At 44.8% G+C, this 26,897-nt stretch overlaps 2 protein-coding genes across 3 annotated transcripts in view; one reads left to right on the top strand and one right to left on the bottom strand.

Moving 5' to 3' along the window:
• Positions 1 to 4,227, bottom strand: part of MMAB (metabolism of cobalamin associated B) — a 198,485-nt gene extending 194,258 nt beyond the window's left edge. The window contains exon 1 of the mRNA XM_069619415.1: positions 3,902 to 4,227. Coding sequence (XP_069475516.1) covers positions 3,902 to 4,008 — 107 coding nt within the window. The 5' untranslated portion in view covers positions 4,009 to 4,227. The remainder of the gene's footprint in view (positions 1 to 3,901) is intronic.
• Positions 4,228 to 4,812: 585 nt separating this feature from the next.
• The window catches only part of MVK (mevalonate kinase), a 234,154-nt gene continuing 212,069 nt past the window's right edge, over positions 4,813 to 26,897 (top strand). Inside the window, exons 1-2 of one of the 2 annotated variants that reach the window (XM_069619413.1) lie at positions 4,813 to 4,946; positions 22,512 to 22,593. In XM_069619413.1, coding sequence (XP_069475514.1) covers positions 22,516 to 22,593 — 78 coding nt within the window. In that variant the 5' untranslated portion in view covers positions 4,813 to 4,946; positions 22,512 to 22,515. The remainder of the gene's footprint in view (positions 4,947 to 22,511; positions 22,594 to 26,897) is intronic. The other variant, XM_069619414.1, reaches the window with a different exon arrangement.

Raw genomic sequence — 26,897 nt, 5'->3', positions numbered from 1 at the left:
TATTCTCTAAATTAGGTGCCCTGATTGTTGTTGTGTTTAGTCATCTTAAACACCTCAAATTCACAATGCAGACAAAAACTATATGCATTTTGCTTTTCGCAAGTTGCAGTTATAGCATGTTTTTTCTGCCTTTGTCTCTGTTACGATCATCACAAAACACCTCGGTGTCCCAAGTCCCTTGACAAAATCCTTGTGCCGAAAAGCTTGTGTACAGCGTAGAAATGTTTGACCATAGCACATCGAGTGGCCCTTGATTTCATAGTGCCACAATTGTAATGTATCTATCTTTCCTGTCTCCCTGGTATGCTGTTCAGGATGTTTGTTTGCATGTATTAGGTAACAAGTGCCCAGAGTCCAGGATGCTGTGTGAGTGTGCTGCTTTCCCTGTGAACATTCAGACATGTAATTGCTCATTTTACTATAGTCGGCAAGATAGCTACAGCTGGTAAAATAGCTCAGTGGGTTGAGCGCTCGCTGCTGCGATGTGTCTGTGATCTGCAGGTTACAGGTTTGAATCCCAGCAAGGCCAATTCAGCCTTTCATCCTTCTGAGGTCTATAAATGGGTAACAACACAGTTGGGTGATATTGTATGTACATTTGTTCTATATAAAGTGCTTAAGTGTAAGTGCTATATAATGACACATCATTATCATTTGGCCTTGGACATCTGTTTGCATTCACAGTCATTTGGTAATATGGGCCTATACACACTGATATTAACAATACATATGGTGATTCCTTCTTGTATGACATGTATATCATTTTACAGTGATAACGTAACCATATTTATCGTAGTGTACTTAGAAACAATACTATGTAATGCCACTTCCTGTTTTGTCAACGGGTAAAGATTGTGTTCCATCGATCGCTTCCTGTGATGTCCCTTTAGGGTGGGGTCAAATGACATCACTTCCTGTGATGTCATCAGAGGTCAAGAGTTGTGTGATGTCACTTCCGCTACTCCTGGCATTTTGGGGAAATGACGTTCCTGTCAAAAGTATGTAGTATGGCATTGCGGCAGGCAGGGTAATCGTCATCTTCAAGTGGTCAAGATGGTGCTTGCCTGTCATTGATATTAACTTTTTTCAATATAGCGTTAAATATGCTTTCTGGGGAGGGCAGGCTGCAAATGGCCTTCAAACCCAAGCCAGATATGCCCAAGCACAGCATTCCAGCCATGCACACACAAGTGGTATTTATCGCAATTAGCACATAGTCGCCATCTGGGGCACAGATACTTTTTTTGTTTTCATTTTTAAGGGAACCAGGCTTTGCACAACTCATGCTTCCCTGAATAAGAAATTATACCTATGGCCGTGATTGGAAATTACTATTTCCAAGACTGGAGGTGAGAGGGCATGGAAGGGTGGTAGAGGTCTGGCACTCCAGTGTAGACTTGGCTTGGGGCACCGCCCACAAGAAAAGGGTGAAGGCTAGGCAGAGGCACAGCAGGCCGGCATAAAATGCGGGCAGGTACTTACAGATTCTGGTTGCGTTCCCGGATTGTCCAGCTGTATCCAGCAGTTACTAATATATGCAATCATAATCGTAGAGCAAAGCGAGCTCTGGAGACCAACTACAGTGTATAGCATTGCAGTAGATCTGTAGATGTACAGACGGGAAGAAACTATTGATCACTAATTTGCATAGAAATCTAGTTTGTTATGTGTATCCATTACGTAAGCAGAAGGAAAGTAACAGACTAAGCAGAGAGGGTGTGAAGCAGGCAGATAACTCGGCAAACCTGGTGTAATATTGTAGCTTGTGGCCATCACACTTTGAGGGTAGCTGGCATAAAGCAACATGGTGTTTGTCAAGGAGTTGGGATCAGAACATGGGTTGAGTACCAGTTGCACAGAGGTATGCAATCAGCATGCCACAGAACTAGGTTTGCCATCAAAAGCATTTGGCAGCGTTATGTAGACTTTCAAAAGTATTCACTCATATGATGCACCTTTCCAACAACATGAACAATAGTTTCCTTTATGAGATTTACACCCACTAACAAACATTTCTGAAAACCATGGAGACAATGGAGACATTTGGCTAGGTAGAACTTTTTGGTGACACCCTGCTTGACTTCTACCAGTATTGCTGGCTTGCTTGCCTGCTTTTAACGGCTCTTAGAATCTTAAATATTTTAAATGTTAATTACGCTCATTGCATTCAGCAGCACTTGTGCACGTTTAATTGTTAGTATTTTTTATATATTTAATCAATTGTATAATCATTGATGTTTATATGAGATCTATTTACTTAATGTGTGATTTTGATCAGGTTCTATCAATTCTCGTTAACGCTCATTACGCTGCAATCCACAGCTCACTCAGTTTTGTTTTGTGGTCATGACAAGCCCCATTAGACTTTGTGCTGTGCTCCTTAGCTATGCCATTTTTAGCTGCCCACAGGCCCTACCAGACCAATGTCAACGTGAAGTCTGTTGGCCTGTTCTGGCTGGCGTCGACCGCCTGGCACAGAACACTGCCAGTTTTTCGAGGTAGCCCGCTCACACCTCCCACTTTAGGACCTGCAGGTACGTTCCCTACAGTGGTGCCCTTGGCAGTAGTCGGTCAGACCCCATGGCCAGAATGTGGTATCCTAGAGATGTACTGCTAAAATACAGGTACAACCGAGGGTGCTTAACCTAGAGGACGCTATGCAGACTTTGAGATCTTGACCTTGTGAACCTCTCGTTAGATAAGATCTGAGTGCCAAGATTTCACCTTCACCGTTGGTGAAGCAGTGCTAATGAACGCTAGATCAGTGGTCCATCATGCAGAGGAACCTTATGACCTAATAGAGGAACATGGCCTAAATGTACTATTCATTACAGAAACATGGCTCAATGAGGCATCTTTAGCCATGTATCATTGGCTAGTCCTGTTACAGTACCAAGTTTAAACTATCATTCGCACTTCAAAAAGAGGAGGAGGTATTGCAGTCATCCATAGATGCAGCTTGAAGGTCTCCCTTTTGGAATATTTAGATTGGAATGACGCCACTCAGGTTGCCCATTTAAACGTATGGCTTTCCCCACCTCTTCCTTTAAACTTACATTAGCCTTTCATTCCCTCTAATCCCCTGGCCCCGAAAATACTTTTCTCATCAATTCTGACCTTTACCGCGTGTAAGGTACCTGAGGGCGTCCTCACTTCTTTTCCCCCTGGATCCTCCTCTCGGGTGGCCAAGGAAATGTCATCGCTCTTGGATCCTGACCCTGGGGGTGGATATGCCAGGGAGGATCGCCATACCTGAAGGAGCTGCATCCATGCAGTTCACGGACCGCAGGGGGCACTCTGGATCACTGGAGAATAATACTACAGCTGGGGGCACCCAGCCAACTTCTGTCTCGGCCATGGGGGGCACCCAGGCCGAGGCTGGGGGACAGGCCCTGATCACAGAGCTGAACAATTCCAGAGGGACGATGCCAGGCCACGCGTGTTAGGCCCTCGGCATGCTGCGTGGCACCAGCATGGTGCCTACCAAAGCACAACACAGGAGTCAGCTGTTGTTCAACTAACGAGCCGAAAACGGTTCGTCCCTTTTATTGGTTTGGTCACATGGTTACTCACATGCTCCCAGGCGACATGCAAAAGCTAGGAGAGAGCCGTGAGTTACGCTGCGGAGCTGCTTTAGCGGTAAAGCCCCACAGAGACAAAGCAGCTGAATCCAGCAGTAACTTTCAAAAGGGACGGACTCTCAACAACTTAAGCAGGAGGGTGAATGCAACTTTTGCACATGTGAATAATTAAGATGATATCAAATAAACATAGTCCTACAAGATAGTCTGAATTATCCTTGCCAGGCCACAACATCACACTGCCTGAAAAATGTGGATCCCATGCTTACACAAAGGCCAAAACTGTTGGCTTTGCCAACGCTCTGCAGCAATGCACTCACCATCCTTCATTGGGTACTGTACAAAACGCCCGGGCTCCAGCAATTTTACGAAATCCAAGAGCATAGAGAGCTAGTCTGCCCCCGCATATGCCCCCTGCCAGGGCCATCCTCGCGGTCAAGTTGCCAAAACAAATCCTAGCCGAGTTCCGAAGACTGGAACTTTTAGGTTGCCCTACAACCTGCTGTTTCAGTCGCTAAAACACAACCCATAGATTTCAAAGCCACTCCAAACACTAGAGCGCATATCATGCTCCACGTATAAGTATGAACATTTCGGGGCCTGAATAATGACAAACCGGCATGTTTTGCCAGTCTCTTGTTTGTGAATGGGCGTCCGTACGGTCGCACCCATAGTTATAATGCTTTCAAAGTGTTGAAATTGTTAGCCATCTTGAAATGGTGCAGGTAACCTTAACAAGAATGGAAAATAAAAGGTGTTACATTGTTCTGTACATTTTAGTAATATTGTACGAATGCATTAGATAATTTAAAATGTTAAAATCTTTCTTGGTGTGTTTTGAATTAATTTCTTACCACAGTACTACAGTAAGGACTATACAGTGTGGTTGCCAATACGTATACGTTTTGTTTGTAGTTAATTTGACACTGTTACTTTAATGTCACCGAAATTAAGGTCCAGAGTTTTAGCCGCCTAGCCCAACTGAAACACAGTCTTCCTCTCTCACCAGTCTTCCGATCATCACGCGACCTTCGTGCCAGTCTTCATGGCACGAGTTGGATTGGCCAACGACGCTTCTGCTACCGATTGTCCGCCATCTGATTGGATCGTCCTCGGGGTGTGAATGTGTACATTGAAATCACATTGGTCCTCGTTTTCCTTTTTGCCAATCGGAGGAGCTGTTGGTCTAGGGGCGTGGTTTTTGTGTGGGATGAGCTGACCCCTTCCATGTGTTATTACTGTGGATTAGTGGGATTGGTAGTAGCAAGCTACGCCGTTTGACAGCTGACAGAACGAGAGTCGTGCTTGACTGCCGGTGAGCTGGATCCCGTTGTTTACTGTTCCCGTGCGGCGACGTTTTTTTAGGTAAATTGCGGGTTGGGGATAATCTGTTCAACTCCTGCAGCGCAAATACTCACCATGAATATGTACAAGCAAGCAGTTTTAGGCACCAGATCTGCACTAGTGCACAGGATTATTTCGCTGCACTGCAGAAAGTCATTTTTGGCATCCTAATACGTTGAACCAGTTAGACACACCGCGACCCGGCTTCCCGGTACACACATTTAATATGCAGTGGACATTTATGTCTGTCACATCATTGAGCAGTGACTGTTAAAGTGTGCCACTATTGCACCGGGGATCCATATAATTTAAAACGAACGCTGCAGGAAATTATACAGTTCAGAATCGTGCATCACGAGATCTATTACGCATGAATGGTTTTCACTGCTAGTTGATAACACTCTGAATTGACAGGACCTAAAATATAACCAGAATTCTTATTCGAAGCAGCATGCATGCGGGCACCACATGGTTACTTCCAACGTTTATCTAAGTGGTGCCCAAATAGCCCAGAGTGCTGCCATTTGCGTGCATGCCAACATTCTGAAGCACCTGGGAGGGAGATTTGATCAGAAAAATAGGGAGAAATTCATTCCCCACAGGATTGCATTGAGCCTAGAATTATTTTAGACGGGAGAACGTAAAAATTAGCAATATTTTTCATTTAAAATTCGTGAGTCTCACGCTTAAATCGGGAGGGTTGGCATGTCGGCAATTATGTCAGGGTGTAGTGTAAGAAGCCCACTGATTCCCATCAAATCTGATTTCGTAAGGAGGTTCCTTTATGATTGTATTGTACTTGTCATTCGTATAGCACCAATTTTATTTACCAATAGTATAGTTTCAATCTTTGTTAGTGGGAATGCCCTGGGAGGACCTAAATCCATAGTGTTGGAGGTTCTGGGGCACGATTATGATGAATGTGTGCATTTGGATGAAAAAGGCTTAGCAGGTCTGGCCAGGCTCCAGTAGAAAAGCAACCCATGTAGTCGGGCGCGTGTATGGGTGCCGAGAAGAATGGGGGTGGTGTCAGTGCTAGTGACTCGCTGTGTGGTGAGCATGCCCAGATTTATCATAGGAGTTCGCAGCATTCTGCTGTCAGGAGGTGTTGAGGCGTAGTCGGGTGTAGGTATGAATTTATGTCAAAAGCATGACCACGTTTTAGTTGTAGTCCTTACTGTATAATGATGTGTGTGGTTAACCATGCCCTCGCTAGTGGAGTCCTGTGACATTACATGTAATAGTGCTGGCAATGAAGTCCTGTGAGCCTGAATAATTATTAAGGACAGGCAAACTGGCACGTGTTTGGACTAACTAGGAATACAATAGAAAGAATTGCCATATCGTGGAAGCATATGACCAGCGACTTTTCCGATGCACTAGTTGAGGCCGCAGTTTCTCAATGGCAACACCTCCCTTTATGGATGCAGCATTGTCAAGCTAAATTCAGGAAACTCCTTAAGACCTACCTAGTTACTCAAAATTAGGGGACGCGCAAAGTTGCAGAACTCTGAACAGTAGTGTAAAAACTTAATGGAGTCCACAAAAAGCCCTACTACTCTGTGGCAGAGTCGGCAAGTGCATTTGCTCTAGTTCTGCAGAGAAGGTGGGTGAGCAGAAGAGTTGGGGGATGTGGTTCCTGTAGAATGACTGCAGATAGCTGCTATGCTTCTCAGGTATGGCAAGTGCAAGGGGATAACGAAAACAGTTCAAATCGAAGAAAGGGAAGCAGTATGGAGAATCCCACCATAAGGATGTACGTGTACACAGTATGGAGGGCCTTGCACAGCATTAAATGTCCCAAATATTTTTATAGAGCCATCTCAAAAGTTCCAATTCAGGTTCCAGGCATTCCAGTCAACTAGCACAGTGCATTTAACACATGTACTTTTTTACTGCATGTTATCCAGGTTCTACCCATATTCTGCAAAGATTGACTAATCAAACCGATCTTCGACGAATATGGGTAGCCGAATCGCGCCGGCCACAAAGTGAAAACTGGATGAGAAAATGCAAGTCCACTTTCTGTATCCAGTATTTGCTGCATCTAGCCAGGAAGTGGATCAGGGGTGTTGTGAAAGAGATGGTAAGGCGATTGGAGGATAGAAGCCCCTCCATCCAGTTGGGGCAATGGGTGGGGTAGAGGGCACGCATGCGCAGGTACATTTTGGGCACTGAATACCCTCATTAAGTGTACAGATGGGAGCAAGGTGGGTGGGCAGGGACGGGGCATGGGGTAACCCTCTCCACACGCCAGTCCCCCATTACTGAGTAGGCCGAAGGGAGATAGTAGGGGAATGAGAGAAATGGGCTTTTTTTGACGAGTGGGGACGCTGGAGAGGGGTTCGGTGGGCGGGATATTAAGGATCTGTGATTCAAACAGTTTGCCGTTGGTCGAATCAAAACAATTCGTTTCTCCAGTATCACTGTCAGGAAGTTCAAGGCTTTCAAAAGAGAAGTGCTACGCCTTAAGGCAAACTAATGCCGGGAAGTGCATTCTCCTGCTCAAGGTCTCAGCAGACCAGCACAGCGCTGGGGCTGTAGACATGTACAACAGTACATTGTGTGAAATGTAGTGATTTATCTCGAGCATGACAAACAATATTACTGCTCAAGGCTTCTTGGAAGGAATTGCTATAACTTTATCATGTTCTACCAAATTATTCCAACCTCTGCTAAACAAAAAGCCAAATTCGCATGCCCACTTAGCCCAGAATTCACTCTGTCACACACTAAGTAGACCTACGACCTTGATTACATGTCCCATAAAGCACCTGACTGAACAGACAATGGTGAGGGCAGGGAAGAGGAGACTTCTTCCTTCACATCGGATTGTACTCCATCATGGAAGGGGACACTGAGAAATCAGAAATACATTGTTGCACCGTCTGCTGGCATCAAGTCGATGCTTTTTCAGCATGACAGAGCACTTTCCTTACTTCTTTTATTTAATAAAACTGCCCGGGCTAGCTGGTGCCAGACTTAAAAACTAGTGACGAATACAGCCCTGACCAACGCAGTGAAAAAAGTGAATGCAGCCCATGGCCCAGTTTACACATTCCTAGGTACACATCACTACTTCCCAAAAGCAAAAAAATGCATTGGTTATTTGGTAGCCATCATCATGCGACAACTAGGAGTCCACTGTTGAATACATGTCCATTCTGTCATCAGTACAGTTTACTATTGCCCACAATGTGGAAACTTTGAAGTCTATCCCGTTGGTACTGTTGGAGTAGACGCACTAATCTCTGGGCCACATTATTCATTTATACAACTTAACATTCCCTCACCTCCAAAGTTAAAATGCCAAAGGAAAACTCGCAGGGTGCCATGAATTTCTAACTCTGTACAGACTAAGCGCTGCCCCCAGCTCGCCTTAACCAATAGAAGGTTTGTGTTATTCTATCAGTAGAATGACGGGCAGGCACTGCAGTGCACCCCAAACTGGCGCCACTCCTCCTTGCTTACTTCCGACTCTTTTCTGGAACCACTGATGCCCATTTGCATTATGAGTAAAACAAGCAATTGCAAGTAAACTCAAAAAAGCATTGTTCCTGCCTGCATATAAATAGTGCAAATATTTAAAGATGCTGCTAATAATAGACTGCTCAGTTAACTGTGTTGTCATGCTAATATGGCAGGCAAACACAGGGATGAGGTGGGAGCAGGGAGAGGGGTGGAATAATGGGTGTGGGGGAACAGTGGAGTTTAGGGCATAGGGACCAGAAAGGTGAGCATCAGGGGAGAGACGGTCAGGGGGAGACCTCTCGGACAAGCGAGAATAGTGTGAGGTAGATGCAAGCTTTAGGGGTGCTGGGCAAAGTGAGGGTGAGATGGGGGAGGGAGGTAGGTGGGCGGGACGGAGAGGGGTTTGGGGAGAGGGATTGCCGGGGATGTGGAATAATGGGGAGTGCATTCAGGGTGATGGGATAGGGACAGGAAAGGGGAGCAAGAGGGAAAGGTGTTCAAGGGGGGTGGCCTGACCGAGAGAACAGGGTGAGGAGGTGGGTTATCATTAGAGGCAGTCCAAATGTACGGAAAACATTGTGACAATCTGTACGGAAAACATGGTGACAATCTGTAGAAATATTTTTCATAGAGAGGAAATGTACAAGCATTTCAAAATCTAGGGATATTTTCTGGAGAGAATTTTGAAAGTCTGTGCTCATAGGAAATCTGCATTTGTGCTGTTTCTAGTTATTCCACACAACACCTTTTAAAGGCCGTGGACTTATTTCTTTCCTGGATTTCAGGTCCATCAATTTCTTATGATGACCATTACCTGTGAGCAGTTCCACCTTTTTAAATATTGTTTCACAATAGTCGTTTAGTTTCAACTGACGATCAGGGGAAGTCGAGCCCTATGACGGTCAATCCATTCAAAATGTCCAAAAGTCAAAAGTCATAGACCCTGAAAGAACACAGTGAAACTGGGGCTTGGAGCAACTTATAAAAAGAACAAAGTTTAGAGTGTAGATTCAGGGGGTGGAAAGTTCCTCTCGTATGTCTTCAGTATAAACGAGGAACAAGAGCAGGTTGCTAATTGCTGCAGCTGCTTTATAAAGGAGCGTCTCGTCCATAATGGGTGATGGGGCACCGACATGCCAGATCTGCTGACCATTGTGGAGGAGCCGAGCCAGCCCAGTGAAGACACTGAGCACTTCCTCAGCTGCTTACCGAAGCTGACGGGGCACTCCTGGGCTGACTTCAACTGTCGAAGGGGAAACACAGTTTCCCATTGACAGTTCTGTTACCCAGCACACATGTCCAGTGGATCATGTAAGGTTGAGGGCATTTTGCTGCCCCAGCCTTGCATGGGTCATTGGGCATGCAGGCTGGGGAACTAGATCTCTGTGTGTAGGGGTGCTCTTGTGCCTCCCCGCACATTCAGATTGCCTAGGGCATTGGGAACAGAGCGCTCAGACTCTTCCACGCATATGCAGGAACCAGGAAGCACTCTTTGCTTCTACGCTCCTGTTTTTGTGCACCAGAGACCGAGGGCCTTCATCATGGGAGGCGGATAGGAGCGACCCTCCGCTGAAGGTAAGAGATCTGGACTAATGTATGTTATGTGTGCGTGTATGAATGAAGGCATGTATGATGTTTGGGTGCTTAGGTGCGCATGTGAATGAGTGAGTGTATGGGTCAGCGTCTGAATGAGCAAGTGAATGCGGTGTGAATATGTGTGTGTGTGTGTGTGAATGAGCGAATGGATGTTTTGTGTGCTTGTGTTTGTGGTGGCCCTGGGCTCTGATGTTGGCAGTGTTGGGGCAATGGAATTTATGACTGTGCCTCTATGACAAAGCAAGCATGACCACTGTTATTGAGTGGCTAGACTTTGTGAGACAGGCATGGAGAGACAGACTGAAGCGTTATAGTTTAAAAACCTATATTTACTGTAATCCTGGGGTTGGTGTAATACCTATCTGGCCCTAACTCTAAATGGATTGTTCCCTCAACTGATGTTTCTAAGGGCCGTCAATGTCTGAAAGTCCAAAACCAAAATTCGTCTGTCTGAACCTATGCTTGCCCTCACTCTTTGCCAAAATATGGTAGGAAGTCTCTTTACAGGAAAATAGTGATTCAATAAGAAATATATACCAAGGCTGGTTTCAGGTGGTCTTCTCACCAGGTGTGGCTCTCAGTATCATCAAAATCCAGCACAATCAAAAAGCGGTTGTTCGTTAACTCTTCTCCACAAAGTTCTTACACTCTGTTCAAACAATTTTCAATGTTTCTAGTTCCTGGGGATTCCCTTCCCCAAGCTTCAATCCTTCCAAGTTTCAGACAAAACAAAAATATAACACAGTTCCTCTCAAGATTCTCGGGGTTCCCTTCCCCAAGCATATGTCTCTCTGTTTCACAAAATAAGTATCTACCTTCATTAGGCCCCTTAGGGTTCCCATCCCCAAGCTTAGGCCCCTTCAGTTCCAAACACAAGTTCAGTTTAATAAGGCAGTTCCCCTTAGGCCTTTCAGGGTTCCCTTCCGCAAGCTGAGCCCTTACCTCCTGTTTTCAAACACAACATTTTACTTGTCAGGATGAACCTTTTTGCTTGTATACAGTTCCTTTTATACAATCTTCTCATGGGGTAAAATCAGAGACTTTCGAAAATGGCAGGTTCTTTGCTTCCCCCTTACCGGGACCACTTGGATCTTTGGCTTCTCTCTGTATTTCCTGTACTTTCTGTCCTTTCATCTTCAGGTGCTTCCTGCACCCCTTTGTTATCTTCCACTTTCCTGTGCACTCTTGCACCTTCTTTTGCTCTCTCTTCTGTCACCTTTCTTTGGTTTCACTTTTTCTCCACTGTTTTGCTTCATTGTTTTTTGTGCACCCTTTGCTCCTGTCCTTTTCCTTATCGTGCCTCTTGATTCACAGCTTGGTCCCTTGATTATGCAAAACCACACCTTTTATACTTAAAACTGGAGTCAAGTGGAGTCAGCTGTGAGTAGTCAGTGTTAAATGCCTGACCCTGCCTGACTCTATTAATAGGACAACCAAATGGTAGTAGGTGTCAGTCTTCCTTCTGTTTCTCAAGGTGTTTCCTGCAGGTAATCCTTACTACTCTCGGTTGCCTCTTCTTCTTCTTCCCAGTATTAGTCGGAAAGGGGGAGGGGGCGATGGAATGGGATTGGAAATATCCCACGAAGGTTGCGGAAGGGTTTTTTGATGGAAAATGGGGAGAGAGGGAATACCATGTCTCGCCCTCGAGTATTCTCCTCCCAATCCCTTGTGACCCTCCACTCAGGTGATCCTCCCTAGCTTGTCCACCCCCATGGTCGCGATCCAAAAGCGATTGCCCTTCCCTGGCCACCTGAATGGAAGATCCCGGGTGTTCTCCCGTAGGTGGGAGAACACCATCAGGTTTCTCACAAATGCCATTTTGGATCAGCCAGTCTAGCTATTTGTTACTGTGGCATGACATTTATTACTGACCGTCTATGATAATGCAAACATGATAAGCGTTATTACTTGTCTAATCTGACCTTCATTAGGGGAGCCAGTTTGGACATCTTTTCTTATTGTGACATTGCATTTTTAATGGCAGAGCCAACCAGAGTATGTTCTTTCATGGGGAAGCCATATATCGGCAGACATGTTTTCTTTCTATAGTATCATTACAGGCATTATGCACAAAACAACCATGAGTATGCTCTTATAGGGGAATACTGGCATACAATGGTGAAGCCAGTGTGAAAATATTTTTTATACTGATATATATTTTAGAGGAAGCTATCAAGAAAATGCTCCTGTGCCCTGTTGGTGACTTCCATCTATTTGTCAAGCTTCCCTCACGCTTCATGGCAGCCCGGGCTTTACCCTATAAACACCGTAATCCAGGCGTCCCTGTGTATAGTAAACAAAGAATTCCACGTTCTCATCCAGGCGTCTGGAAGTTGGCATGGCAACGCTGGCAGCCTGTTTTCCGTCACGTGACACGTTCGACTCGAGCGTGGTTGCCGGTTCATGTGACTTAAGCACCTCCCATTGTTGTTTCGGTGCTTTTGAATTTCGTTGCGAACAGTTAGCGCTATTCTGCCTCGGTCCCTTGAAATTCCTTGCTTCCTGTTTTCTCGTTTTTGCTCCTGTTCCTACCCGTCCTTATCCTGCCCTCCTACCTTCCCTTATCCAGCTTGCTCACGGAGTGTCTCCGGACACGTTTTGCCTTCTCTGCTGCCTGCCTCCTGCCGACTACGGAACTCCAAACGGACTGCTTTTGGACACGTTTTGCCTTCTCTGCTGCCCGCCTCCTGCCGACTACGGAACACATACGGATTGCCTTTGAACTTCCTGTTAGGATTCACAAAACCAATCAGTGACTTTTGGGTTTTTGGCACACGGACTAGAGACTCCAAATTGGTGTGCCATAAGTCTAGAGGCGTCCTCGTGCCGTCGGGAATAGCCAGTTGGGGTTTTCAGCATAACTGGAATTACTTGGACATTTCTTTCCTGCACATCTTTTCTCTACGCCATCCAGACAGGAAACTATTGCACAGACGTCAACCTACCTGGTTATTTCCGCATCTTGTGTGTATCAGGTCAGTGGTTACTTGAATTACTGTGTGGTTACTCTTGTTTACCAATCAGTCTTGTTGTCTTGTGATGGTAACCGTCTGTTGATATATTTATTATTTGTAACAGCGGAACCGCAGTATCCCGTGTTCCAGGCCTGCGCCTCCTGTGTCTCGTCTTGCATCCTATCTTGCAAGGTTTAACCAATACAGGGAAGACCTCCTAGGCTACACAACGGGGCTAGTCTCGGCTGGATATAACATATTCAGAAGCCTTATATACCATGGATGCAAACGAGACCATGGCCACTATTTTGCAATTAGTGGCAGAGTTACGTAACGATATGACTGCAGCTCATACGGCTACGCAACGGCGCATAGACGACCTACAGGTCGGGCTCCGGGCGCCCATTGGCGCTGATGCATCACCACAGGCCATGGCTTCTGGGTCAGGGGTACTCCCACCTCGACAAGACTCCGGTCCGGTGTATATGACCGCTCAGTTTCCTTTGGCACCACCAGAGAGATTCAATGGTGACCCAAAAACGTACAGAACTTTCTTGAATCAATGTAGACTTCATTTTTTGTGTCGTCCGGCTTCTTTCCCTGACTCCACTACAAAGGCCGCCTTTCTATTGTCCCATCTGGGGGGAACTGCCGCGGCTTGGGCTAATCCACTACTAGAAGAAGGCAGTCACCTCCTCTACGATTGTGGTGCCCTAATTGAGGCGATGAGCCGTGTTTTTGACACCCGGTATGCCACGCAAGCTACAGATTTAGAGTTGCTTGGGCTTCAACAGGGCGACACGCCTCTCCTTTCCTATCTTGCAAGGTTTAACCAATTAGTAGCTGAAACAGGATGGCCTGAAGACAAAAAGGCATCCCTGTTCTACAAAGGGTTGTCTGATCCATTGAAGGACACCCTTGCTACCGTGCCGATCATACCCACTGCTTTTCCTGAGCTTTTGGATCTTGTTCTACAGATAGATTCAAGGCGCGCAGAGAGGAAAGGGGAAAAACGGCCACTTCCTTTAACACCAACCGGTCTTCCGGCCGCTGCCCCAAGTACCTCAGAGCCCATGCAAATAGGTGCCATACGAGGTCCTTTGTCAGCAGAAACAAGAGAACATAGAAGGAAAAATGGCTGGTGTTTCTATTGTGGGGGATCAGACCATCTATTACGTGCCTGTCCCAAGAAACCTGTCAAGAAACAGGGAAACTCCAAAGCCCGGCAATAGAGGGAGTCGTATTGCCGGGTACTCCGAAAAGCGACTCCATTTGTTTAACTCCCTATTTTTTGACTGTCACTCTTGCCTTTTCTGGGAAAGAAAAATCAGGTGTTTCGGTCGTTCTTGATTCATGTGCCACGGGCAACTACATCGATAGTGCCTATGCTCATGATTTAGGGATCCCATCTGTCACGAAACCATGCCCTGAATTGATCAAAGCCGTTGATGGTACCATGTTAGTGTCTGGCCCTGTTACGGATTCCACTGTAGAAGTAACCATGACAACAATATGCGGCCACCAGGAAAACATACAGTTTGATCTAATCACTGCCCCACAATACCGTATTATACTTGGCCTTCCCTGGTTGCGGTTACACAATCCTACTATCGATTGGCTCACAGGGGAGGTAAGCTTCCCATCTGTGTGTTGTGAAGCGAAATGTTTCAGTACTAACCAGGAGTCCTCTAGTCCTAGTCACGCTCTTCTGGACTCTGCTTCCACGATTGGGGCTGTGGTCAGCAATGCACTTCCTAAAGAATATCAAGCATTGAGAGGCGTCTATGATGCTGGTGGGGCTGAGGTCCTGCCACCCCATCGGCCCTATGATTGCCCAATCGAATTGGTTCCAGGGGCCAAGATACCCTCTGGGCGTGTCTATTCATTGACCCAAAAGGAAGACATCATTCTAAAGGAGTACATCGACAAATCCTTGAACTCCGGTTTCATTCGTCCTTCCCGGTCCCCCGCGGCAGCTCCTTTGTTTTTTGTACCTAAGAAGGAAGGAGATCTCCGCCCCTGTATCGATTACCGTGCGTTAAATGCCGTTACGATCAGGAATCAGTATCCACTCCCTCTTATTTCTGTACTGTTGGACCAGTTAGGATCCTCAGTGATCTTCACAAAGTTGGATTTGCGAGGGGCTTATAACCTGGTGCGCATACGCAAGGGAGACGAATGGAAAACCGCATTCAAAACCAAATACGGCCTTTTTGAGTACTGCGTTATGCCGTTTGGACTCTGCAACGCACCGGCTACGTTTCAGTATTTCATCAACGATGTGTTCCACGATATGCTAGACCAGTATGTGGTAGTATACTTGGATGACATCCTCATCTATTCTCCCTCGTATGAGACTCATGTATCCCATGTTACCAATGTATTGCAACGTTTATTGGACAATCAATTATATGCCAAACTGGAAAAATGTTTGTTCCATGTCCAAGAGGTAGAGTTCCTTGGTTATAACATCACGAGTCGGGGAGTACAAATGAGCCAGTCCAAAGTGTCTGCCATTCTCCAATGGCCGATACCCAACGGTCTTAAGGCCCTACAGTCTTTTCTGGGTTTCGCCAATTTTTACAGGCGGTTTATCCAGGATTTCTCTCTCATTGTTTCCCCTCTCACTGCTCTAACCAGTCCCAAAGAAATATTTCGGTGGAACCACCAGGCTCAGCAAGCCTTTGATACTCTCAAAACCGCATTTACCACTGCTCCTGTGCTCCAACACCCTAATCCCGCTTTACCATATATTGTGGAGGCCGATGCTTCGGATGTGGCTCTAGGAGCCATTCTCTCACAACAATGTCCGGACGCCAGTGGTTTGCATCCTGTTGCTTACCATTCAAGAAAACTCACTTCATATGAAAAGAATTATACCATCACCGAGAAGGAATTACTGGCGGTCCGCGACGCCTTCTTGGTATGGCGACATCATCTTTTAGGTACCTCTGATCCGGTTCAAGTATATACTGATCATAGGAACCTATTGGCACTCCAATCAGTGAAATGCACTACGGCTCGGCATGCCCGCTGGCATGAGTTCTTCTCGATGTTTAACTTCAATATAACTTACCGTCCTGGTTCACTGCATTCCAAAGCGGATGCCTTGTCTCGTATATACGGAGGCCCTGGCACAACCCACCATAAAGGGGAATTAGTGTTACCCCATCAGGTGGTTTGCGGCTGTACTCTAGGTGCGTCTCTCAAGGATCAGGTACAAGATTGGCTAAAAACCGACCCTTCTGAGGTGGTTCAACATGGCCTAAAGGTATACCATTCACTCCCCTACAGACAGGGTAAAATATACCTGCCAAATCGTGACACTAGGCTTACCGCAATGAAATGGTGTCATGACTCAGCAGCAGCCGCACACCCAGGTATCAGAAAAACGATGGATCTCCTGAAACGATGGTGCTGGTGGCCTTCAATGGAGAAGGACGTTACTGAGTACCTTTCCACTTGTGCAGTATGTGCACAGTGCAAGGCATCCCATGCCAAACCCGTTGGATTACTGCACCCTCTGCCTGTTCCGGATCAACCTTGGACGATGATATCTATGGATTTCGTCGTCGAACTGCCTATGGTGGACGGTTACGACACCATATGGGTAGTAATAGATTACTTTACCAAGTTGGCCTTATTCGTTCCCTGTCGGGGTATCCCTTTGGCTCCCAAATTAGCAGACCTATTCTTGGGGACTGTTGTTGGGTCTTTTGGGCTGCCTTCTATCATAGTCACGGATCGGGGGTCACAATTCACCTCACGCTTTTGGAGGGCATTGACTACTGCCTTGGGTGTCAACGCGAGGTGTTCTAGCGCTTATCACCCCCAAACTGACGGTCAGACCGAACGTCTAAATTCGACCATGGAACAGTACTTACGTTGCCTCACCTTGCAACTCCAGGGCACTTGGGTGTCGGTGTTGGCACTGGCAGAGTTTGCCTACAACAATTCTCTGCACACCGCAACAGGGGTCTCCCCTTTTTTCGCCTTGTATGGGAGGCACCCTCGTTCCTTGCCCTTGAGTCCTGAGCTTCCCCTACATGCTCCTGCCGCTCTTGCCTGCGTTAAGGATTTGTCTGCACTACACTTCTCAATAAGGGAACATCTGCTGAAGGCTCAGGAGCAAACCAAGGCAGGTGCCGATCGTCACCGTCTACCAGCCCCAATATACCACTCAGGCATGATGGTATGGTTGTCTACTCACAACCTCCGATTACCGGGTCGCAAAGCACTTCTTCCGCGTTTTGTGGGCCCCTACAGGATCACGGAGGTCGTCAACCCCGTGGCGGTTCGTCTTGCACTCCCCTCCTCATGGAAGACCCATCCTGTATTCCATGTTTCCTTGGTAAAACCCTGTCACCCTGCGACCCGACTGTCGTCGCGTCCCCCTCCTGTACAGGTGCAGGGCTCTGATGAATATGAGGTGGCTGGTATCTTGGACACTAAAGTTCGGAGGGGCAAACGCCTTTATCTCGTGGATTGGAAAGGCTATGGTCCCGAGGAGCGTACGTGGGAACCCTTTGATCACATTCATGCCCCAGTTCTTCTGTCGCAGTTTTGGTCCTCCCGGAGGGGGAAGCCATCTTTGGGGGAGGAATCTGTCAAGCTTCCCTCACGCTTCATGGCAGCCCGGGCTTTACCCTATAAACACCGTAATCCAGGCGTCCCTGTGTATAGTAAACAAAGAATTCCACGTTCTCATCCAGGCGTCTGGAAGTTGGCATGGCAACGCTGGCAGCCTGTTTTCCGTCACGTGACACGTTCGACTCGAGCGTGGTTGCCGGTTCATGTGACTTAAGCACCTCCCATTGTTGTTTCGGTGCTTCTGAATTTCGTTGCGAACAGTTAGCGCTATTTTGCCTCGGTCCCTTGAAATTCCTTGCTTCCTGTTTTCTCGTTTTTGCTCCTGTTCCTACCCGTCCTTATCCTGCCCTCCTACCTTCCCTTATCCAGCTTGCTCACGGAGTGTCTCCGGACACGTTTTGCCTTCTCTGCTGCCTGCCTCCTGCCGACTACGGAACTCCAAACGGACTGCTTTTGGACACGTTTTGCCTTCTCTGCTGCCCGCCTCCTGCCGACTACGGAACACATACGGATTGCCTTTGGTTTTGTGAATCCTAACAGGAAGTTCAATCAGTGACTTTTGGGTTTTTGGCACACGGACTAGAGACTTCAAATTGGTGTGCCATAAGTCTAGAGGCGTCCTCGTGCCGTCGGGAATAGCCAGTTGGGGTTTTCAGCATAACTGGAATTACTTGGACATTTCTTTCCTGCACATCTTTTCTCTACGTCATCCAGACAGGAAACTATTGCACAGACGTCAACCTACCTGGTTATTTCCGCATCTTGTGTGTATCAGGTCAGTGGTTACTTGAATTACTGTGTGGTTACGCTTGTTTACCAATCAGTCTTGTTGTCTTGTGATGGTAACCGTCTGTTGATATATTTATTATTTGTAACAGCGGAACCGCAGTATCCCGTGTTCCAGGCCTGCGCCTCCTGTGTCTCATCTTGCATCCTATCTTGCAAGGTTTAACCAATACAGGGAAGACCTCCTAGGCTACACGACGGGGCTAGTCTCGGCTGGATATAACACTATTGGATTTTCTGTTTATGCTGCAAAACTGACTGGTATAATGCACCATTTTCCCCTCATTATGCAAAAACTGTTCTCTGGGGATGAACCCTCAGTTGTTTCAGGCTCCCTCTCTACGCTCTGTCGCCCTTGCATATATATGGGAAATACGTACACCCCTCCAATTAAAAAATTCACCAGCCGCTACTGGTGGCTGATACATGTGGGTGCCAGGGGACAGGCAAAATTCCCTTGTTTCTATGCTAGGTGAAAGGTTTAAGCTTTGATTAAAAACATACTTACATCTTTATCGTAGTGCAGCGCATGCGTTTTGGTCCAGGCTGGTCTGGAGTGTTGCATGTCCCCTGCTTTGTTTGCTGGCTTCCTCAGCATGGCTCATATAGGGGCCCCCACATTTGTACCACTGGCTGTTGGGTTGCAATGCCACAGTCTGATAAAAATACAGAGCAAGGGGGAAGAAATGCTTCCTGTGTGTGAATAATATTGTCATCAATACAAGACTGCAACCTAGGAAAAGGGAGTAATAATATCTGAACCTGATAAAGTCTCACAGATAAGTGGTGGAAAGTAGGTGCTGCATGCAAAATCAATGGATGAAGTGGGTGCTAGATCTCTGAGATTACTGTGAAGCTATACAACCTGATCAATACTGGTTAGGGAATCTTTGTGAATATTGGGATTGAAATAGTATGATCCTTGAATCACATTGAGTCCCCTACTCTTCACACCGTTAGTTAAGGTATCCTATGTTGTTTATATTGGAGTTAAAGCCACCCATCCCATTTTTCTAAATGCAAGTGTCAAAACGGACCAAGAACAAGACTGATTTAAGTGAAAATGGGAACCTTCTTTGAACATAAAAGAGCAGTGGTTATCCATCTAATCAGCCTGAAGCGCAGTCTCTCTTCCTGCATAGGCATTGAAAACCAAAGATTTTGTTTTACATGCAAATAGTGGCAGGTCACACTGATTCAAGGCCCAAAATGAGATGTCTTTAGCCTTTCCAAAACTAAATTAAGATGCCATATTCCTATCCCTAGAATAGCATTTCTGATCAAAGCACACACTAATGCCTTATTGTTTAATAAATACAAATACAAACATACATATTTGATAGCTAACATTGTTCAAATCCAGTCAGAGGCAACTAAGCACTTCATCCTTCTGAACCAAATTAAATGGATGCTCTGAAAATAGCATGCAAGGTGCTATACCTAACCGCTGTGCTTTGCTGTAAGCTTCATTTGGTTGTTCTAAAAAAAAAAAAAGGATTAACCAGTGATTTTAGCTGGCTGTTTTGCAAGCACTGCAATGGACACTTTCATGCCTATTAACGTCAGCAAGCCATTGCCCCCAAACAGCCTGGCTCCAAATTACCAGGGCCTTCATGGAAGCTGTAAGGACTTCTTTGGGCTCAAGCCCCAGAGGTTTGAGTCCAATCTCAGGTTCTCGGGAGCCTAGATAAACCTTCTGATGGTCACTAATTTTTCTGCAATATTCTCCAACAAAAGTATAAAATGTCTGTTTTTAGATCATATGTGCAGATTCATGAATATGATCTGGAGTATTTCAGGGATTTCGAGACAGTCTTAGGGAGAAGTCTCTTATACAAATGACTCACATATATATTCTAATGTATAAGTAACATGTTGTAATACATTTGTAAGATGATGGTTTCAAAACACCACATGAGTGCAGGATATGCAGGATATGCAGTATTTAAATCCTGCAGGATCGAACAGGCTGCCTCTGGTGTTAAATGCATCAGAGTTATTCATACTAAAGCGATACAGCTTCTATAGAGCTGTGCTAGTATGAAGAAAATAAATATTTGCACCCAAAATGCATAATTTATGGCAAATGCCTGCTTTGTCTCTTTTCATATACTGTCACCGAGGGCCCTTTTTATTATATATATATATATATATGTTAGTGAAGGGGCTGCAACATTATTTGTATGGTTCAAATATGTGCACTGTACGGCCCATTGCCGGCTGAGAAACAGTAATAATGACAAAATAAACAAGCACTTTGTGCCCCCAGGCCAAAAGACCTTCAACCCTGTGCCCAGTGCTGAATATTTACAGTAATGTAGTACTGTGCTGGCAACCATTTGTCCTTTCCCCAAAACAAACAGATACTATACACAGGTTCTCACCACAAAGAAGCCCAGGCTAGCTGGCTAAGAGCCAGACTTTCAAGACACAGACAGACAGGAAATATTTTTGCAAACGTCTCCCGTTTCTGAAGGCAAAGCTATTCCCTGGAACAACTTGTGGAAAGTGAAACTAGCAAGAGATAAGCAAGCCACCCCTTCCAGCGGGTAGGACTGCAAACCATGTGACATTTTCAGTAGTGTGTGTATAAGAAAGAGTTCATGTGGTAGAAGTTTCACTGTGCTATATGCAAGATTCTCATTACTCTGTATAACGATTCTTAGTATATCATACATTTCAGTGAATTGCATACACATTTTAATAATCAATTTTATATGTTTTGACCTGGAGTGAACAAGAAGTTTCTGATTACATTGTGTCTTTTTTATTATGCTGTAGATGCATTACAATATAACATTCATATAGTATAGGCAATGTTCATATCATGTATGTATTTCAGCTTGTGCATGTCAGTTATTAGAATGTAGCAGCACATCTCACTTTATAATATACATAGGTTGCTATGCAATATATGCATTTCAATCTGCATTATATGCATTTCAATATAAAATGGATGCATCTCAATATACTGTGTATAAATCGCAGTATATATTGTATATATCTCAGCATAGAGTGTATACATTTCAATATGTAATATGAATATGTACATCTCTGTATATAATATATGTACCTCAGAGTACAGTGCATATGCATGCATACTTCATTATATCATATATACATTTCACTAGATAGTATATATCTCTCAGTATACAATAAGTGTATCTCAGCATGCAGTGTATCTATTTCAATATATAATGCATGTATCGCTATAGACAGTATATACCTCTTAGACAGTATATACTTCTCAGCTTGCATTGTATCTCAATATATAATGCATGTATCACAATATACAGTATATGTCTCTCAGTATTGAATGTATTTATCTCGGTGTAAAGTTTGTATATTTCAGTATCTAATGTATGCATCCATTATATGATATATACATCTCAGTATGTAAGGTATACATTTCAGTGTTCAGTATATACATTTCGAATCTTGAATTATTTACCAAACGGCCCCCATAAAAATGTGAACACCCATATTCAAAAATCCATGAAAGTTCACAAAGAGCAATCCAGGACACTGCCCCTCATGCAGAGTGTGGACCGTTAAAGCCACGCTTTCACGTGCAAGGGGGACATGCACGCTGCGCTCTTTCATAATGCATTTGGAATATCAAACGAAATCCAGCTAGTATTAGGAAAGGTGAAGATTGTGATTTTGGAATCTCTCATAACTTAATCCTGACATTCCTGATTAGGTGGATAACGATGAAATGTGTTGAATGCAGCATGCATGTTTCTGAATGTAGTATAGACAGGAGGCTTTGTGAGGTTTAAGCAAACAGGCCACTTATTACAAATACAAGTGATGATGAAAAAAGTGAATATATGTAAACTTCTTTTAACTTCCTTTTGAACTTTATAATCATCTGTACAGAATCAATATGTTCAACATACTATGGTTTATTCGCTTTGTGAGTCAGGGTTTACATTAAGAAAAAATCTCACTGCGTGCTGATGCCACATAATAGGCTGGCGAATGATCTTTTAACTAGCCGAATCTAGTTCATATTTCTTCAGTGTAAATATTGACTTATAACAAGTCAAAATCACATTCATGCACTGATGGGCCTTCTGCTACCTCACCATCAGTTGAACGTTGATATATTTTGGCAGTACAGAATGTGAAATGTCCTGCCCTAAGCCCAGGTGGTGCATTGCAATAACCTATATCTTGTTTACAGGAAAATGATGGACAAGATGCTTACAATGTCTGCACCTGGGAAAGTCATTCTACATGGAGAACATGCTGTGGTCCATGGGAAGGTACTTCTTGTTTGTGTTGAAGAAAAATGCTAACCTACATTTTAAATGTAAAAACTATCCTGTGGGCTTGTGTTCCACTGTGCTGACCACTCTTACACATTAACTGATCCTAATATTCTGGCACTTAAAGGCTAAAGGGGAAAAAGAAAGGGAGATAGCTTCAAGCCCAAAGAGGCTAAATATGTACAACGTATATGTTATTCTGACCTCTGCATCAGTACCTAATGAAATAACTAACACAATCGCTGCTGGTGAACACAAAAGCAATTAGGCAATCTCTGAGATATTTATTTCAATTTTCAAGTGGACTTTTTTTAGGAAAGATTTCATAATTGTATGTAATTTCCCCTCCAGGTGTACACCCCCAAACCTTTTGCTGATGTTTAGACATCATAGACTGACTTTGCCAGCGAAGTACAGCCTTCAGCTGCACTCCTCTGGGCTTATTTAATGGGGAAACTGACATGTCCTTAAGACAGTCAGTACTGGGAGACTTTGTTTCCCTTAGTCCTTTCCCAATGTTGCAACTTTTCTGCAACATGTAACAAGGGCACAATGTACCTTACAGTAGTGTACTTGGGTCTGTAGTCCTTTTCCAAGGGCCTTAGATACTCCCGATGGACGTTTTGTGAGATGTGCAGATGTGTAATGGACAGGGCTGGTGGCAGCTATCTTTTCGCATGATTTTTAACCATTTCCTGCCATGTTACCCACGTTTGGCACAAATGGGTGGCCTGGCTCCAAAATGGCCATGCCACAAGGTTCTTTGGCCATCTTGCCCCTTCATCTTTCCCGGGTCGAGTCGACCCGGGTCAGTCCTTATTTGGTCATGCATTTTCCCGCGAAACACAATGCTTTTGCGGGCTTCTGCATGCCTTGTGTGTGTGTGTGTGCCTCCAGGATGTGGGCTGGAGTGTCTGTCCCCAATACACATCCTAGGTGCCAGAGAGTCTGGAGTGCCATGAATGACTGGGATCACCGTGGTCCATGATTGGTCCACGTATGCAGTGTGTGTTTGTGAGCAGATCTCCCATTGGGTCCTCTTCGTTTTGACGCAAAGGGAACTTTGGATAAGAGGAGGCCAAAAACACCCATACCATGTCGATCTCTGGAGTTCTCACTGAACGAAGGATAGGATCCAAGTATCCTGAAACTAAGAAGCTGAGTTGAGGAACCGCTGGAAGGTTTGGCACCCTGAGCCCGCTGTCGTCCCTTGGGACCCCTCTGCATCTGGTCATCCTAGAAGGTCTGCGAAGATGCTTCGACCCATTAGAATAGTGGGACCAACTAATCTCGGCTCCTTCAACAAATCCTGCAAGTAAGCCTTCTCAGAAGTGTCCCATGGCCAACAAGTGGGCTGACCAGTTTACGCTGGACCTTTGCCCTGTCTCCGCCGTCGTTTCGAGGAGGCCCTCGAAACTCGGAATACTGCTAGCCCTGTGTCTGCGGCACCCTCACACCGAATTTCGTACCCAGGTCTGAAGTGAGACGAGTGTGCGAGGACCAGAGCATACACGGTTATCGTGTTGCCCTGCCGCGGCAACGACTTTTGCAGGTGCACTGCATTTGTGACCCTCTTGCCCCTGAAGCCTGCTGTAGTGAAACTAGGTCGATTCATTCACCCGGAGTGGAGAAATCGCCACTGTCCCATTTGGGAATCCTCACTGTATCTTCGCAACTGAAAGCTGCAGAGCCGTTATCTTGCTGCAGTAGAACCCGCAACAGAAGTGGACTTGACTGGTAAAGTTTGGTCCGGAGTGCGCCTGGGGCCAGTGAGTAACCTTAACCGGTGGCCCCTAGCGCCTCCATCCATTATTACGGACAAAAGGGGCCCCTGGGTGTCCCTCTCCTTTCCACTGCTAGTGCGAACTAGTGACTCCATCCCACACTCTGGAACTGCCTCTGCCTTCAAGTGGAGGTCCTCCCTGAATAGTGGGAACTTATTCGACATCGCTTCATCCACCTTCCTGAGCTGCTAGAGAACCCTGAAGAGACCCTGTTTTGCCCATTGGAACAACTTTGTGTGCTTGTGTTGCATGTACTATTGAGCACAAGGCTCCTCTCTTGCGGCTTGGACTGCCTCTTAGTTAGGTGTTTTGTCGATGTCGAAGGGGCCTAAGGACTATCTGCACTGCTTGTTTTCTCCCCATCTAGGTTGTAGACATACTTCGTGCAGTTAACCCTTTAGACCCCAATGGCCTTGTATATATCTTGTATTGATTGTGTTGTGTTTGTTTATATTAGTAATGCTGTGATTCTTTTGCTGTGGTCTGAGTTACAAAGGCCTTGATATAACAACTGTCTGGGAGTAATTTGTAAGTATCCTTGCTCTGTGTGCTCATTGAGGTCTTTCAGTCACCCTCACCCCTCCTGAGACCTAGTCTTGACTGCCACTATAGCTACCTTGATTGGTTTGGCTTGTACAGAGGTTACCCTGTTCCAAGAAACTAGGCTGGCCTTCTGAACATGGACAGAGTTCAGAAATCCATCTTAACAACTTTGCCAACATATGTTTCGACCTTAAAAACAAAGCCTTCCTCAGGGCTTTAGCCACCACAACAACAATCATTGAACATAAAAAAAACAGAAAATGAAATACAAAATGTATTCGACCAGTGGCAAACCAGCAATGCGTCACAATGTAGGCGAGCGTGGGAATAGTACATGAATGTCAAATCAACAACAGAAAAAGAAAAAACAAATATTGATCTGACGATCATTTACATTTTTCCATTACATAGACAATCATATATGAAAAGTCCATAGCCTTTTCTGAGTTAGGTACTATCTTAAACTAAGACTGTTGCTATGTCCACCACCAAAACTTTAAATGGCTTCAAAGATTATAGAAAATGTGCCTGTTGCAAAACACCCAGTGGGTTAATTTAACATTCAACCCTTTATCCCTGTGTTATTTAGTGAATATTGAACCACTTGATTTCTTTACCCAATATTTCCATTTCTATGCGTTTTAGTGTAGACCCCTATTCTTCACAATGACTTCCAAATCTTGATATCTTACTTAAAAAACAAAAAAGAGAAAATCTCCTGATTTAAAATAGAAATTAATTTCATCTCTTATAGTCCAGTTAAATTATTGCTTCACTAAATTGGCTGATTCCATACCAATGATGCTCTGTGCCTTCTACTTCACAAACCCGAATTCTCAGACTTCCAAATAGTCACAACAAATATTTGTTTGTCGTCAATCATTGGAAGAATTTCCAGTATCAATCCATTGGTATATTAATCTCAGACATTTGCTTTACAAAATATTTTAGCCACAACGAGAAACTCTAATCTGCCCCTACCCGAGTCCTAATATTCATGTTGCATTTCACTGTAGCGTTCTCAACACTTGTCTTTCATACCGCAATAAACTTAAACCAAACTATAACTGATCTCTCAAAAATATTATCTGTAGAGATACTCCAATTCTTCGTTCATGGCAGTCCGAAAAGGCATGAAGGCACCATTTTGGAGCCAGCCTCAATATGAATTTCCATAAAATAACATCCTGGCGAATGAAGTTCGTAAATTACACTCAAACATTGATTGCTTCAACTATTACAAGATGACACCTTCCTAAAAGCGAGGGTGCCATTATGAGGCCAGCAATACTTCGTGTTTACCTGGCGGCGTGTCATCACATGAGCCCGCCCCGAATTAGCATCTGTTGACAGGACTCATCACCTCCTTTAACCGCTGAATAATACATCCATGACAAGATGGTAAAACACCTGAATATTAAGGCTCCATAGTCTAACAGTCTAAGTGGTCCCTCAATACTTTCAAATGTACATTGATAGCTTTCATGTCTCGATTAACAGACCAATAATTCTATGTTATCTCCATGTCTTTCCTATGACTCTCAAAGCCAATATTAGAAACCAGTTGTAATCCCGGCTACTCCGCCGACCAACAACCTCTCAATTTTCCATTCCTGATTTAACAGCTAAAACACTAAGGTCAATCTTTCAAACCAATTAAATGGTAAGTAAATAGCAAAAACTCCCCAACACAATGATTGTAATGTGATTACAGTCCAATTTAAATGTTTTGGGTCTTGTTGGTGGACATTCAATCATAGTTTCAGGATATTTTTTGCATATTACTAATCTTGAATTTGCCCAAACCTTGGCGAATTTTTAAATTGTCTCTCTACATTTTTATTGATAATCACATAGTACACAAACCTGAAAAAGAGTGCATATTTCACAAAAAGGCCCCATCTCATGATCAGAGTTCAGCCCTTTCAACAATGCTCTCTATTTGCAAATTGCTTTAGCCTCTAGTTTCCTTAA

Source organism: Ambystoma mexicanum, chromosome 10 (genome assembly GCF_040938575.1).
Source record: "Ambystoma mexicanum isolate Mex_15411 chromosome 10, UKY_AmexF1_1, whole genome shotgun sequence".
NCBI lineage: Eukaryota > Metazoa > Chordata > Amphibia > Caudata > Ambystomatidae > Ambystoma > Ambystoma mexicanum.
The sequence above is the reverse complement of the archived record's forward strand: the minus strand, read 5'-3'. Positions and strand labels throughout refer to the sequence as shown.